The sequence below is a fragment of the Mesocricetus auratus genome, unplaced genomic scaffold (genome assembly GCF_017639785.1).
Source record: "Mesocricetus auratus isolate SY011 unplaced genomic scaffold, BCM_Maur_2.0 Super-Scaffold_100013, whole genome shotgun sequence".
NCBI lineage: Eukaryota > Metazoa > Chordata > Mammalia > Rodentia > Cricetidae > Mesocricetus > Mesocricetus auratus.
The window spans coordinates 55,730,901-55,747,896 of record NW_024429196.1 but is presented as its reverse complement, the minus strand read 5'-3'; the positions used below and the strand labels follow the sequence as shown (position 1 = coordinate 55,747,896).

At 44.9% G+C, this 16,996-nt stretch overlaps 1 protein-coding gene and 1 long non-coding RNA gene across 3 annotated transcripts; one reads left to right on the top strand and one right to left on the bottom strand.

Moving 5' to 3' along the window:
- Positions 1-433: 433 nt before the first annotated feature.
- Positions 434-13,529, bottom strand: Fam50b (family with sequence similarity 50 member B). 2 transcript variants are annotated; one of them, XM_040755806.1, is made up of 3 exons: positions 13,423-13,450; positions 8,684-8,867; positions 434-1,592 (listed from the first exon to the last, which is right to left on the bottom strand). In XM_040755806.1, the coding sequence occupies exon 3, from the start codon at positions 1,509-1,511 to the stop codon at positions 504-506; it is 1,008 nt and encodes a 335-aa protein (XP_040611740.1). In that variant the 5' UTR covers positions 1,512-1,592; positions 8,684-8,867; positions 13,423-13,450; the 3' UTR covers positions 434-503. The 2 variants fall into 2 exon arrangements, with proteins under 2 accessions (XP_040611740.1, XP_012966054.1); XM_013110600.2 differs by lacking the exon at positions 8,684-8,867 and having other exon boundaries at positions 13,423-13,529.
- On the top strand, positions 1,418-15,702 carry LOC121143599. The gene is made up of 2 exons (XR_005880851.1): positions 1,418-2,301; positions 14,660-15,702. It is a non-coding gene; the product is annotated as an uncharacterized LOC121143599 (long non-coding RNA).
- The last annotated feature ends 1,294 nt before the right edge of the window (positions 15,703-16,996 follow it).

Here is a 16,996-nt window from a genome sequence, read left to right as displayed (position 1 = left end):
CCAAGGCATCAATTAAACCATCCAGTTAAGGAACCCCAGAGATGGGGCCATTTGCTGGGCTTTGTGAGGCTCCTCCCGCCATCCCCTGACCCTGACACCTGTGTTGTGCAGGTCTCCCTAGTCCTGACATTTCAGAACTGGATCACAGAAATTCTTTTAAAGCAACGGCAGGCACTTACCGAGCTCTAAGTGTTTACAAATACTCTCTCCTTACTTTGGCCTCGTGGGGTGTTACTTCCTAGTTAGGCACAATGATTTGCTCATAACTACACAGCAAATAAGACATTGAGCAAAAAATCAAATCCAGTCTGCTGTCTCACCGAGTCAATGTGTACAACCATTTAGGCAAAAACAGGTCCCTTATCCGACGGAACACAACAGAAACATTAAAAATACCGAAGAACAACCCCAGCAACAGAACCAACACATCCAATTCACGTGGGCCCTCTGTATTTATTGAATTTCGGTAATATGAAAGTAAGGCTACCAACCGGGGCTCGGCATCACCGGATGGTGTACCTGTCCCACTTCTTCTCGGGGTCGTAGGGCTCCCAGCGGCTGGCGGGGAAGATGTGTTTGTTCTTCTCGTACCAGCTGCGCAGCACCACCTTGCCCGCGTGCGACTCGTCCTTCTCCATCGTGGCATCGCTCAGCAGCCGCACGTCATCGTGCACGTCGAAGCTGAAGAGTGGCCCGCTCTTGCCCCGTGCCTTGGCCACAATGAAATCGTAGAAGGTGTGATAGTGTGGCAGGATGAGGTCTTCCTTGACGTACATCAGCTGCTCCACGCCCGCAGCACGCAGTTCCCGGAAGTCCCTGCGTAGGCCCTGCAGTGCCCGCTTCAGGAACTGCTGCACGGTGCTGCCCTTGCGCATGCGCACGGTGCGTCGGTGGCCGGAGCCATCCCAGTAGCTGAAAGTGATCTCCACCTCCTCTCCCTTCACCTTCTCGCGCTTCGCTTCCCACTCCTGCCGCAGCTCCTCGCGCAGCCGGTTCTCCTCCTCCTCGCGCTCGCGGTCGGGCAGGAAGCTGGTATCCACATCGGGGTTCTTGCCCAAGTTCTTCTTGGCCCCACCACTGTGGGCCTCATTGCCTTCGGCCCGGCGGCCATCCTCTTGGTCGCCGTCATCTTCCTCTTCCAGAGTGAAAGACAGGTTGGAGATCTTCCGCTTGCGCTCGCGCCTTCGCTCTTTCTCGCGCAGCATCTCCAGCTGTAGCCTGCGCTGCTCCAGCTGCTCCCTCTTGGCCAGTTGCATCTCCCGCTCCCTCAGCAGGGCCTCCTGCTTGGCCTTCATGTCATTCAGGGTCACCAGGCCCACGGTGCTGGACTTCAGCTCGGCCTCCACGGCGTCGTAATGTGCCGAGAACTTCTTGTCCACGTTTGACTTCATGATGGTCTCCTCCGCGATGCGCTGCTTCAACACCTCCATCTGCTCCTTCTGCTTCTCGCGCTTCTTGATCAGATGCATGGCCCGGCCGGCCTCCCGCATGGTGCCCTTGTACTGCGCCATGCCTGCAGCTCAGCACAGCCCCTACGGTCTGTCCAGTCCCTGTCCCTGGTAGCCTTCAGGGTCTGATGTCAGATTCTACAGCTAGGAACAAACAAACAAAACCGTTGAGAATCAACGGGCACAGCAGTGTAGTTAATGATCTACACCAGCGCCTTCCGATAGAACTTCTTTTGGTTGAATGATTCTGTCTCCGAGGTGATCCAGTGTGGTAACTACCGACCACATAAGGCCCTTGAGTACATGAAATACAACTGCTATTACCAAGGGATTAGTGTTACTTCAAATTGAGGTAGCCTTGTGTGACTACTGTACAGGATGGGTTTTGAGGCGCTGCATTGAAGGTTGATCTACAGAGCAGCTGCCCAAGCATGGCCTTGCAAGAGCAGAGCACAAGAAAGCCTGGGCCTGGGCTGGTGAGAACCGGCCATAGGAAAACGGCGGTCAAGAGAAGAGCTGTCTCCTGATGAGGAAGGTTGTCCATGAAGGATAACACCTGTCCTTTTTGAACCCCTCCTCCTGCAGGACAGAAGCAAGGAAAGGAAATGAGTTCTTGGGAGCTTTCCCTACATGTACCTACCTGGAAAATGATGCTAGCTTAAGGTCCCATTAATGTTCTAGTCATGGACCGTCCCAACATCCCTACCACAGTCTTCGGAATGATTTCTGCATGGAATGTTAGTTGGACTCACCCTGTGTGGGTGCTAAAGTACACAGAAGCCCTGAAGACGGAACTCTCCCTCCCTTGCAGTGAGAAAGAAGACATCAGAGGAAGTGCACGCAGCAGAGGCAGGTAAGCACAAAATGCCTTGTCCTTGCTTCAGCCAAAGCAGCAGAGTGTAATGGACTCAACTTGAGCTGACCGCTTTCTGCTGGTACCAGTTCTGCCCTCCTTATCCTTCGGTAGCTCCATCATTACTCAATGGACTCTCACCCCATGCGTCCCATGACCACTAGCATCCTCTTATCCAACTCTTTCCATAGCCCAAACTGGTCCCTCATGCCCTCTGCAACACAGTGTGTTGGCAAACTCATGGGGGCATCCCCTTTCACCTTCTGGCAGTGAAGCCCAGGTCTCCTCTGAGGACACCATGTCTCCACATAGCTCCCTAAGAGTGTTTTGCTCGGACAGTCTACATTATGCCGGAAATCTAAATGTGAGACATGTTTCCTCATCATTTCAATAGCATCTCCATTTTCTTTGAATTGCAGGCTGCTTTGTAGCTCATGCAGTTCCCTGACCTGCTCCTGCTAAGTCCTTGGACATCATTAACGTGTGACTCAGTTGCTGCCTTCTCCCGTCCTCATCCATTGCTATCCTGGGTGTCATCAGCAGGGCCCACCCAGCACCTTCACCTCACTTCCAATAGTCTCTTTCCTTGTCCACTCATTCTCTTATCCACATGGTGATGCCTTGGCTCTTATCACAAGCAACAGATTCATCTTAAGTTCCCCACATCGTTCCTTTGCATTCACGTTCTCTAGTTCTCTGGATTCCAGCTGTCCTCTGTTAGCCCAGACCTCCACATCCAAAGGCCCCCTGTACCTACCCATTATTGTCACACCCATATATACTTCTGGGTTTCCTACCTACCAAGGATCAAACCTCTTCCTACTGCCTTCACACCTCTTGCCTGCTGAAATTCTAAGAAACCCTGATCCTGGCTAAACCTGGAGTATCTCTCAGCCCTCCCATCCAAGCAGTTGATTGACCAAGGAAATGAACAAGCTGCTGGCCAGGCTCACTTTAAAAAACTCTGACTTCAGAGGCTTCAGGCCTCTGTGAAATTCTGCGACACTGCCCCAATGTGTCTGCTGTCCTGCTCTCCAAGACAGAGATATCATTCCTCCTTTTCCATCTCCACTTAACCGCCAGGATGGCCTAGTAGTTGGGGATCCTTTGTCACCACACCTCTTAGTTCTCATATTGTTTGATACCAGAACCCTAACTTATCATAAATGTCATGACACATTGATTGCACTTGCTTTGTTAGACCACTTTAACACACTTTCTCTATATTATCTGGGAAAGAGGTTTCTAAACTCAAGTTAACTGTGGAAAACAGGCATCATAGTTTTACTGTAGGACGCCTTTAATCTGCTTGCTTCTAAGAAGCAAGGTCAGGGTACATGAAGGGCAGATGAAGGCAAAACTCCATCCTGTTACTAAGACACTACATCTTTGGCTTCCGTATTACAATGTGTCACCAGAACACGGCTTGTAAGTTTCACCAGACAGGACACCAAGACATGACAGAAAACAAGGGAAGAGGTTAGACACCTTTTTACACCAGGCTAAGTGTCATAGAGACCAGAAGACCAGAAACCTAAAATCCTCTGAGGGCCTGCACCTGCTGACCTCTGCCTGCTTCTATTTAGTACCCCCTCTCCACTGGCCCCACGGTCCAAGCCACAGGTTGAGTCCCCTTTGGGTGTTGTCTCATATCTAAATCGTAGTTTTCCTAGAAAAGCAAGTGTTTTAGGCAGGTCGGGAATGGCCCCTTGAACTGTTTACTTAAAACAGAGAGGAGTGGCTGTGTTATTTTATTAAGACAAAGGCAAACTAGACACTGTCAGACATTCAGCATCTTCCAGCTCTGCATGCTCTTTCTAGCTTTTCCCACTGCACTAAAAACTGCTTCAAGCCAGAGGAGGGATGGATGAGCTCACTGTCTGCCCCTAAAGGCAGTCCTAAAATGCGCCTATGAAGCAACACGGTCCTTTGCCAGCCCTCTCGTCTTGTTTTCCATATTGTCACTGGTGAGGATTATTGGTGACCTAACACCACCATGGTTTTGCTTTGCCAAACTGAAAGCAGATAGTTTTTGTCCTGGGCAAGGGACAACGTAATAATGAATGATTGCCCACAAACTTGTATCTTCTCCCACCTTGGAGCAGGGGCAGCTGCTTTCCTCTATCTTTGTCCTGGGCTCAGTGACGGTCACACTCCACATAGCATTGGCTAAGACCCACTAGAACATTGTGAGTGTCAGAAGGGCTGCACCTAGGACCTGCAGGGGTGGGTGCGGGGAAATCCTGTTTCTGGGACTGTTCTCCAGGATGGAAGCTGTGGGGTTCACAATGAGATGGGAGATTACCCTTAAATACCAAGGTCCTGGCTTGTGGGGGGAGGGGAAATGATAGCTCAATGCACTCAGGAAGTTAAATCCCAAGATATGGTACTTGAGAACCTAGCATTGACCTTGTGGACAAGAGGGCTGAGCACTCCTGGGGGAACCATGGCTGTAAAGAAAAGCAGAATTTACATCAATGTGTTCACAGGGTTACTACGGCGCCTTTACCGTGTCTTTGTTGGTGTTAGTAGGGACAAATGTGCCATTTGACCCACGTGAATTTGTTACTTATACTTTCAGTCATTTGACAGAGAATTCCATCAAGCATCCAGAGCGTTCTGAATGTCTACCTTTGATGGTGTGCTCAGGGAACTACCCTGGAGTACCTTAGAGCTTTTGTGAGCACATATTTCTACTCCATACTTCATGGAAAACAAGACATTAACTATTTTCCCAGTTATCAGGACCTTCCAGGGACTCGCCAGCCCCAGAGGAGTTTTGGTATCATCTGCAGTTACCTCTGTGTATTTCACTTGGCTGATTGCTGTTAGGTTTTAGTCTCTAAACAGCCTATGAACATGGATGACACTGTCCCAGAGACAGGGCCATTTTGCAATATGCACACAGAACAAGAAATCCAGAAACTTCTAACTCCTTGGACCAGCTTCTTACTTCCTCCATTTTGACCACTTTGACCTTTCTGTAGAGTTCTGAAAAGTTCCTGCATCACTACGTCTCTCCTCCAATGCAGCAATCCAAATCAGACCAAATCAACCCAAACTGGAAAAAGCCCGTGTTTAATGGATACAACACTCCCAGATGATTTTCCAGTCCCCCAGAGAGTAGAGGGAAAAGAGACCAGAAAACCACACTTCTGTTTTGGGGGGACAATTTAAATACCCTATGGGAGTGGTCTTGAACATCTCTGGGGGAAGAGCCATCATTTTAGCAGGCTTTTTGAGATGCGGCAGGGTTTAGAGAGAGTTAGGGGAGGGGCCTTTGGAGTGGAACTTCCACCAGACTCTTTGAGTATATGGACTTCAGCGACTGGGGTGAAGCTTCCACCAGAACAAGTTCAATTCTTAGCAACCAAACGGTGGCTCACAACCATCTGTAGTGGGATCTGATGCCTTGTTCTGGCATAAAAAGGTGTACATGCAGATAGAGCACTTGTATGCACTGAATAAATAAGTAAATCTTTAAAAAATTTGTTTTACACGTGTGTACATCACAGGCCATTCGTTTTGGTGTTTAGTTATGGAAGCTGCCACAAATGCCCAGGTGCCTATAAGTTTTGGCAAACTGTAGTCATTGTCACTTCAGGAGCACCTGTGGTGGCACACCCTGAGGCCCTGGTGCACACCTTCCTGATCACCATGAGCAGAGATCTGCCCGAGGACACAGAGCTTGGTCCAGCCTTGTGGCGGCGCTCCGGCTCTGTGCTGGGGTCCAGGCAGGCACACACAGCTGGAGCTGATAAGAATCCTGAACTCTGCCATTATGCACCACCCTGACCTCTACACCCTGGCTGCGATGCCAAGTTTTGCTGTGTTGTCAGTCATTCAAATGAAACTCTTAGCTCAAGACTTCCTCTCTCGGTGCTGTGACTGAAAGTTCAAGACAGGGAGGAAGGGAGGAGGGAAGGATGGAAAGAAGGATGGAAAGAAGAATGGAAGGAAGAATGGAAGGAAGGAAGGAAGGAAGGAAGGAAGGAAGGAAGGAAGGAAGGAAGGAAGGAAGGAAAGAAGGACTGACTTTTGGTCTAGGTAAGAGCTTGCAGAAGCTCTGTTGTGAAAAGCTCTTGGTAACATCTTTAACAAAAGGTTAAATAAAGTGAAAGCAAGGGAGATGGCTCAGCAAGTGTATCCCTGGTGACCCAGGTTTATATTCTCATGTAAAAAAGGAGCCAGAATGGCACAGGTCTACAACCCAGCATTCCTGTAGTGAAAAGGGAAGCAGTATTCCTCACCAGGGAAGCTCAGAGGCTAGCTCACTGCAAGTTTGCAGCTAGGTCAGCAGCAGAAACAAGATAAAGATTCTGACTCTAACAAGATGTACAGCGAGATTTAGCCCTTGAAAATGCCCTCTGACCTCTACATGAGTGCTGTGCCAAGCACAGGGGACCCACCCTTCCCAATACACACACAATCATGCACAGCAGTTCTCTTATCCTTGCTTTTGCCTTTCACTTTCAATTACAAGCATTCAGGGGCTGGGGCAGATAGCTCAGTGGTTAAGATCACTAATGATTTTGCAGAGGACCTGGGTTTCATTCCCAGCACCCACATAGCAATTCACAACTATCTGTAACTCCAGCTCCAAGGTATCCAACTTCTGGCTCTTTTCTGGCCTCTGCAGGCATTTGTTTGTTTATGGTACACAGACAAACATGTAGGCAAATCACTCATCTCTACATAAATGTTTTAACCAAACCATTAATTACATGCACTCAGCAACAGTCTAGAAAATATGAAATGGAAATTTCTAGAAAATAACAATTCATTATTTTTTTAACTGTGTGGTGCTTTACCATCCTACTTGATAGTTTTGAGAGTTCCTGTTGTATTCTGTAAATAATTCCTTCATGTGACATGTGACCTACAAAGATTTCTAGCTTTCTTTCAGACTTGCAGGTATTCTTTGTAGAGAAAACAGTTCTGATTTTGATGAAGTCCAATTTATCAGCTGTCTATTTATGGATCATGCTTTTGGTACTTAAACTAAGGTCATAAAATTGGTTTCTTATGAGCTTTTCTAAAACTTTTATAGTTTTCCATTTAGATTTATGATCCACTTTGAAACATTTAAGGATTGTTTTGGAATTTTTATCTAAATGATGAACTTCTTCAACATTGGCGATTTTTTGTTTTTTGGGACAGGGATTCTTTGTGTAGCTTTGGAGCCTATCCTGGGCCTTGCTCTGTAGACCAGGCTGGCCTTGAACTCACAGAGATCCAGTAGCCTCTGCTTCCTGAGTGCTGGGATTAAAGGCATGTGCCACTACCACCCAGCCAACATTGGCAATTTTAAGTAACCAGTCTGCCACCACAATCAATCCTTCCTTCCCTATTTTTCTTTCTCCTCCCTTCTTTCCTCCCTCTCTCTCCTTACCCCTTCTCTCTCTCTTTAGGTGCTAGGGATCAAACCCAGGTCATCACCAATGGTTGGCAATCTCTATGCCACTGATCTACCACTCCAGCCTTGTTGCTAAAATCTCTAAAAACAGATAATACGTTCCCTGTGTGCTATGAATTTATAGTGTCAACAGAAAAAAAATTACCCCATAGAATATTGACGGTGATCTCAGAGACTACAGAAGACAAATAGGCAACATCAGTGTGGCGGTTTGAATAAGTTATAGCCCCCATAGACTTGTGTGCCTGAATGCTTGGGCCATAGGGAGTGGTACTATTAGGAGGTGTGGCCTTGTTGGAGGAAGTGTGTCACTGTGGGGGTGGGCTTTGACGTCTCAGAAGCTCAAGTCAGTTCACTGCCTACTGCCAGCAGATCAAGACATTGAACTCTCAGTCCCTTCTCTAGCATCATGCCTGCCTGCATGCTGCGTGTTTCCCTCCATGATGATAATGGACTGAACTTCTGAACTGTAAGCCAGCCCCAGTTAAATGTTTTCCTTTATATGAGTTGCCATGGTCATGGTGTCTCTTCACAGCAATAGTAACCTTAACTAATACAATCAGCCGTGGCACATGCTGAGACATACTTATAACATTGATGTCAATAAGGTGTCCATTCTGACACAAGAAGCCCATTCTTCAACATACTACTCATAAGACAGGAATTTCAGAGTTTATTGAAATAGAGCTGTGCTTTACTTGTAACAAGAAATAACTACCTGAATGTCTAACAAGCCAAGGGATTATCTATAATCTCCCATGGGTTAGGATTGGGTCTTTGTGCCTTAAGTGATCATGTTCCTTGTCTTCCCTGGCAGAACTGTAATGAGAAGGATACTGAAATTCCTAGCAGATGACATGCAGATGGTGGAAGTGTGATGGGTTCAGTATAAAATGCTCTCACAGACTTGCGTTTTCAAAGTTTGGTCCCCACAAATTGATAGAAACATTAGGAGATAGAGCCTACCTGGGGAAATGGCGTCCCTGGGGTTGGGTCCTTAGTGGGCATGGGTTATGTTGTATATGTACCCCTCTTATCATGCTCTCCTTCCTGGTCTATCGTGAAGAACTTTCTTCTGCCACATGCTCCCATTGCCATGATATTTTCCAAGCAAGTGGGACCAAATGACCATGGACTGAATTCTTTGAAACTGTGAACCAAAAGAAATTCTTTTTCCATTAAACCACTCCTGTTGGGGATCACAGTGTTGAAAAGTTAACAAACAGAGATGTTTCTTACATCTTATAATCCTGAGATTATCACTGTGACCACCAACCACAGCCACTGTGTTACCAGGGTTTGCACCTAAGAACTGACTTCATTTTATATGTATCCAAGAGGTCTTTGGTAAAATGCATATACACCAGGACTCAGTAATTTCTCTGTACAATAGTTTACAAGAACATACCAAGGATCTATTTGGCAGGACTGCAGATGATTAGATAAGAACTGAGTTAATTTCTGATCATGATGACAGAGTGACTGACATAGATTACTTCAAAGGAGGAAAGATTTACTGAGCCCAAAGGTTCAGAGGACTGTTTATTAGGGCAGGGCGGTTAAATTGGGACTGAGCAGCTCCCCATTAGGGTGGTGAAGAAACAGAAGAGGGAACACATCACGTGATCCGTCTCCCTGGTCCATTCCCTTTTATTCCCTCTAGGTTCTCCAGCTTATGGATCAGGGCAGGCCTCCTCCGACATTAGTTAATCCTCTCTGGAAATGTATGTACCCACACACACACATACAGAGACAGAGAGAGACAGAGAGAGACAGAGAGACAGAGAGAAAGGAGAGAGGTATGTGCTATAATCTCCCAGGTGCCTTTCAATCAATCACGTTGACATCTGCAATGATTCATCGCAGATGGACGGGTTTTTGCTAGGTCACCCAGCCCCTTGCTACTGCAGCACTTCTGTTTTTCCTTGCTCTAGGACCTGGATGTTTTACAACTTCCATGAGTATTTGACAAACGAATAAAGAAATGTTGTACCATTTGCGTGTGTGATTCTGCGATGCTGTTGATATCAGCAACTCTAGGTGTCATGGTAAAGATATTCCCTGCCGCGTCTTCATTTTCAGTTCTCTATTTAGAATGGAAGCGCCAACGTTCCCTATTTACAAATCCCTAAGGCTGAACTTCTGCACCTGACAATTAGAGATGAAGTGTAGCAGAGTGAAAGTCGTGTTGCCTGAGGTCTGAGGCCCCTGCTGTCCAAACTAGGTTCTCATACTGACAGTAAAGCAGACTTGTTGTTTGGGGAAGTCACATGACTATTTTAAGTTTCAGGGTTGGTTGGGTGGTTGGCTGGCTGGCTGATTTTCCATCTGAACTCTTGCAAGCTGAGACTTTCTGGCCTTTTTGATTTGGATTAGGGTTAGGATTCAGCCAAGAGCATGGCTTCACAATTCAGTATTTAAGTTCAGCACAAGACATGGATGAAGAGAGCCCATGGCATGTTTGTTAGTACTACACTGCCATTCTGAGGAGGGGGCTTATTATCCAGAGACTCCAAATTCCAGTTTGGGGAGTAGGAGACGCAAGTCTACCAAAGCATTAGCTTATATGGTCCAGTTAGACTTTGTCCATTCACAACAATGCTGATGTGTTATCAACTCAGTCCAAAGGCAAATCCTCAGGGCTGAGAGTGCAAGAACACTGGGGTGACAATCAAGGAGGGAAGAGGTCACTGACCCTCACAGGGCCTGGTAAAGCACTGGGTACCACTGCTCACACTTTCCAAGGAGCCAGGTTTGAACAACTTTGGCAGGCCCTTGTGCTGGGAGACAGAAAAAAAAAGCAAAAACACACATCTCTGTTCACCAGGAAGCCCCTTTGAAGTCTCTACACACCGGGTTTCTTAATTGAAGAAGATACTTTCTTTTCTCGAACTTTCCAGGAAAGGTGAACTTTTCCTTTCTCTCCTTTCACACCACTTTGTCTTCCTCTTTCAAATATGATTGCTCCCAGTACAGATTTCTTAGCCTGGATTTCCCCTCGACTTGCTCTCATTTAACACTTTATTGTAAAACTAAACTGTTTTGGCACTTAGTAAAATATGGGATTATTCTATATGTTGATAATTTCCAGCAACAGATACCTGTCTTCATCATAAAACTTCATCTACCTGATCTTTGAAAATGGCTTCAATGTATTTGTGTCACCATCTTACTGTTGACTTTTTAAACCCTATACTAGTCATTATTATACATCTCTGAGATAATCTTCTGATGCTTAATATACACTAGTGTGATTATGGCCCTGACTTTGATCTTAAACTTAACCTCTTGTCATATGTTGCTCAAATTTTGTGATCACAAGTTTTTACCACGACCCTCTGTTTTCTTTTGTAGTGTTGGGGGTGGAACCCTGACCTCATTTGTGCCAGGCAAACATTCTACTGCAGAGTGACACCCCAGGCTTTACCTACCTTCCTATTGAGTTGTTCTTTTCCTATTGATTCCAAGAACTCTGCACAGAGAGAGCACTAACCCTTAATCTGTCACATATGTTTCAACTGTTTCTCCCCACTTTACTTATGTTGGGAATTTTTGTAATATAACAATTTTGATATTTCCTTTTTATGTATCCATCAGTCTTTGATGACTTGTGAGTTTTGAATATAAAACAACTGGATTTTCTAGTTTCAGTCATTTGTTTCTTCACATATATATTCTAGTTGGAATCTGTTTCTGAATATATTGTAAGTAAAGTATCTAGTTTTTTTATTTTTCTAAAAGAAGACACTAAATCAAAACAAGCATTTAGAATATTAGTCCAACCTGTCCCATGGCCCTTCACTATTCCTGCTGCCAATGAGTAGTAGTAAAATTAGCAAACAGGAATGATTTATAAGTCTGTTTACACGCTAGCAATTGAGAGCCTTTCTATGAGCAGGTGGGAGAAACCCACCTCAAACTGACCTAAAGAAAAACAAAACAAAACAAAAAAAAACAAAACAAAAGTATTAATGGTGACTTATCACAAACTATGCATGAGTTTTGATTCAGAAGTTTGTAATCTGTTTCGATTCAGAAGTTCTGTTTCACCATTAAGATGATTCCAGCTGTTTCCAGGGGCCACATGTGCTCTTATCTGATTACTTAAGAGTTTGGATCTGGATCTCCTGACTGATTATTTCTCCTTGCTTTGCCTACTCACTGTGTCCAGGACAATGGTAAAAGGTGACAAATAGTCTGTTCAAGTAAGTCAGTCAGGGTCTACCCTGGAGCTGGGGCAGCTAGAATAAAAAGCATGGCACACATAAAAGAAAATAATTTTGATCAACTATATTACAGTCAAGATGGAATTCTAACCTGTTTTCTCTGAAGATTACAGATGTGTTACCTTATAAAGAGGCAATAATAACACCATGCCCCATGCCATCCAGAGACTGCATTTCAGACAGCCAGCTCACTGCTACTGTAACAACATGTCTGAGATGCTCAGCTTGTACAGGCAGAGATGTTACTTAGGCTTATACTTCTGAGAGTTCCACTTCCTGGCAATTTCAATTTGATCTCACTTCGGCACCACATAGCAGTGGAAGCTGGTGACCTCAGGATAACCAGAAAGTAGGGAGAAAGAGAAAGAAACCAGTCCCTCATAATCCCCAATAGGTTCCACTGCTTAAGCATTTCACAATTTAGTATCAGTCTGGGGCCAAGCTTTTAGCACATTCCACTCCAAACCCAAAGGACAGAACAGCTAGATCCCTTGGGGGTTTGGGGAAGCTCTCTGGAATAAATCTCAGCACCATGGTATGGAGAAAGTGTTTTTCTCTGGCCTCGTGTTTCAGTGGCTGATAGTTATTCTATGGATATTGACAGTCCTGTGTTTCAAGTTCATTGCCTCTGCAGTGGGGAAGTCAGAGAGTACAGAGTGACTCAGGTCCCTAGCATGAGGCTGCTTGGCTAGAACTGCCTATTGTTGCAGTGGCAGAAAAGAGGGGTTCAGAGCAATTTAACAGGGCACATGAGATATTCAGTATCTGATCTACTCTAACAGTATCAGACTTAAGTGAGCCTCTAACTTAATGGTTAATATTGTCAACCCACAGGATTTGGAATGATAGGAGGAGACACAGCTCTGAGCATGTCTATGCGGGTATTTTCAAAAAGGCTTAACTGAGGAAAAGCACACTATCCTTAATGTGGTATTACCATGTCAGATTGAGTAGAAGGGAGGAATACAGAAAGCCAGAACACAAGCACTTATCTCTCTCTGCTTTCTGAGTGTCTTGCCTGGTGTTCCCACTGCCACACCTCCCCACCATGATAAAATGGTAGTCAAAGGCCAGCCACAATGACCTCTTCCCTCCTTTCCTTAAGTTTCTTTTGCCGAGTATTTTGTCACAGCAGTGAAAAGTAACCAATACAATGCATGAGCCTGAGTTTCTGTTTTTCTAGTCCATAGGTGATAGCCCGTGCCTGGATTATTACAATAATGCCTTTAAAATATCTTCCTCGGTTCTGGGTCTTCCTCAAGAGCACCAAGTGCTCTTAACCACTCAGCCAGCTCTGCTGCCAGCATTCCTAAATTACAATAAAAATGCTGATATTATGTTACTGATAAGGTTCATTAGTCTCCTCTGCTTGCAAGACAATGGACTAATTCCTCTGCTTACATTCAACTTCCTTCACAGTTGGTTACTAACAGCTGTGCTTCCCACATCTGCCCCAGCTGGATTTAAGCCAATCCTCACCTTTTGATGTATAAGCCAAGATTATTTCTTCTGGTGCGTTTGCAAATATTGTTTGTTCTAACTGACAAGGAAAATATGCAAAACACTGACCAACTGCTGTGGCAGGCTTTAACCAATCAGGATGGAGCCTGGGCCACTCGGGGTGGTCATGTATAACTGCCAATTTGGATTGACAGGTTAGTTTAGTCCTACTGCCAGCCTCTGCTCTCCAGCCAACTGAAATCTAATTCTTCCACGAAGCCTTCCTGGATTGCTCTTGCTCACTTGGGCCTTTGATTGTTGTAGATTAATTACTCATTGTGTGTAGGTTGTTACTACAAAGCTCATGTGATATACAAGTCTAAAATACTGGCACTCTCTTGATGGAGTGATTTTGTTTTTTGTTTTTGTTTTTTCAAGACAGAGTTTCTCTGTATTGTTTTGGTGCCTATCCTGGAACTCGCTCTGTAGACCAGGCTGGCCTCGAACTCACAGATACCCGCCTGCCTCTGCCTCCCGAGTGCTGGGATTAAAGGCGTCTGCCACCAACGCCTGGCGATGGAGTGGTTTTATTGTCTTTTCATATGATAACATTTGTGATCTTATCTACAGAGAAAACAGCTATTACTCCATTTTGCCTGTAGTAAGACTGATCAGAATAACTTTGATATTTTGGAAAAGTTTTTTTAATTTCAAGATTTTATGACTGATAAGGATATAAATTTATAGAATTTCATTTATAAATAAATAAACAAGTAGAAAGCAAGAGAAAGTATTTAGTTCAGAGCTCACACTCATAGTGGGTGGTTCTTTGATGTCTTAGAACTGCCAATTATAGGGAAACCCTCATACACCGACCACTTGGGGAGGGAGCCTAGTAATTTCATGTATGGCCTATAAAAGTTCAAGCGATTTCAATTTTCTATGAAATGTTCTTTTTTGTTTTCTGATTTTTTTTTTGAGATACAGTCTTCCCTATGCAGCTCAGGCTAGGCTCTAACCTGCAATCCTCCTGCCTCAGCCTCCTGAGTATTGGGAATGGATTTGCCACACTGTGTCCCAATAGCTGTTGGGTGTATTCCTGGAAGCCATTCACCAGAATGGCTAACAACATCTTAGTCTGTGTGATGATTTAAAAACATGGCCCCTGGTTCTTTGACACTCCTGCTGAGGGGTCTACATCTCTGCCCCTTGAATCTTCATAGTCCAGTAAGCATCTGTATCCACAAAGAAGGCTTATTGCCTCTTTCTTTCCCAGGCTATTTCCCTTTGGAGTCTGAGGTTCCCTGTAAGAAGACCAGATCCAGCAGCTACGTCCTACACTGCAATCACAGCCTTGACAAACAGCCAAGTACCCCAGACATGAGCAAGCCTCTGATAGTTGTTAAGGCATTATTTTGGGAGGAGCAGTTGTATTTTTTGTTATGGGTGATGAGACATGTAATTGAAACTAAGCGCTCTAAGGGTGGGGCACCTGGGAGGGCAATCCTAGTGTGGTGGTTCTTCTCCATGTGGCATGGAGTGGTGTGCCTCTGCTGTAGCAGCATTTGCAGTGTCTCTTGCCACACCAAATCCGGTAGATTCTGTGTGACAAGTTCCACAGACTGAGGTGATAACTTCAAAAGAAGGAGGTCCTCTGGAAACGGTTGTGGAACTCTCGGCCGGAGAAAAGTATTGAGCTGTAGTTCTCATGGCAATCTCTGTTCTATTCTTTTCTGATATTAACGAAATGTTCCTGAAAGCTTATGCTGACATTTTAAACAAAAGAAATAAATGAGAAACCGTCCCCTGAGATATGGTCACTGACCATGACCTCGTCTCCAGGAAAACCAGTGCTTTTTAAATCATTCACGCCATTCATATAAGTAAATAGTAATAGTATTAATAAAAATTTCCCAACAATAAAATTTCATATAGCTGTGCATGTGTGATCAAGAATGGTTTTAATGTTTGGTAAAGAAACCTTTTTGATAAGAAAAAAAGTTAAAATTGCTCCATTTCAAAGACTCACAGGAACTAGGCAACAGAGTCAAACAATTGTGACTAGGTAACAGATGTCAAACAATAACTAACCACAAAAATGTATTAACCTGATCTTAGAAATAGGTGGTTAGCTACGGTTAGCCTTGAATGATTTTTTAATTTATCATTTTATTAGCCTTGGAAAAGTTGTGTGTTACAATGCCTAGTAACGATGATGTCATTTGTCTGCTTTACTGAACACAGACTCTGAGATGGTATGCTTTATTCTGGATAAAAAGCCTTGCTAAAAAGCTACAAAATACATTCAGATTCAAATTGCCTCTGTGTTTGTTTCTGTTTGTCACTGCCGAATCCTTACCCACCAAGTCTTCAAGAACCCTCATCCCAGGGACCTCCATACCCCGCTGGGGTGGTCCGTGGCAGTCTCTGCTATTGGTGATAAGACAGGCTTCTGAGATAGAGCTGTCTGCCCTGGGTGGGGGGGAGTCAGGGAAATCCATGGGAGAAATCCTGGTGGGGCTCTCCTCCTTTATGTCTTATAGGGTGGTATACCTCCTTGATGAATTTAGTCCATTAAGGGAGTATATATAGGGACTGCCCAGAATGGCTGATGGACCAAAGAATATACTGAAGTCCCTGAAAGCGCTGTGTATGGAACAAGATTGTAAGGAAGTTTGGCAGATTTCACTGCTGGGGGTGACAAGACATACAACTGAAGCTCAGCTGTCTGCTCAGAAAGAACTTGCCCACGTTGGAAAGAATTATAATTTGAAAATAAAATGTAGATTCCAACCTTCACCCTAGCCTCAAATTGGCAGGCAAAGTGGAGAAAGGGAGAGGGGAAATGCTAAACTGAATTAGTAAATAGAGAAAAGAAGATGAAACAGAAGTGTTGGCTTCCATTTCTTATTGTACAAAGAAAAGAGAACAAATTAGATGTGGACTAAAACTTGGACCACACGGGAAGGATCAGGCAGGGAGAGGAGAAAATGAGGTGGGAATGACGGTGAGGAAGCTGAGCGCGGATGGGGCAGTGTGTGATGAGTCAGTCCACTGAGCAGGAGAAGACTGCTTTCTCCAGAGACTTGAGATGGAAGTTAATCTAGCAGGGACCCTGGGGAGGGGCTTTTATGGAACTGTGACCCACTCTCTGTTAAAAGGTTTCATTTATTTCATTTCATTTTTTTTATTTATTTAAGTTAGAAACAAACTTGCTTCACATGTCAATCCTAGCTCCCTCTCCCTCTCCACCAGGTCCCCCAGTCTCCCACCCAATCTCCACTCCGCGGTCCCCAGGGAGGGTAAGGTCCTCATGGTAGATCTCCAGAGCCTGTTATTTCATACAGGGCAAGGCCTAGGCCCTACCCCACGAGTCCAGGCTGAGAGAGCGTCTCTCATTGTGGGATGGACACTCAAAGTCTATTTGTACGCCAGGGATAAAAACTTCCCAAGGCCCCATAGATTACCTAAGCTTCCTCACTGACACCCACATTCAGGGAGTCTGGGTCAGTCCCATGCTTTCTACACAGCTATTAATCTGGGGTCCAAGAGCTCCCCCTTGTTCAGATCAAGGTTTTGTTTATATCGTGCTAACCTATGTTCCTTACAGTTA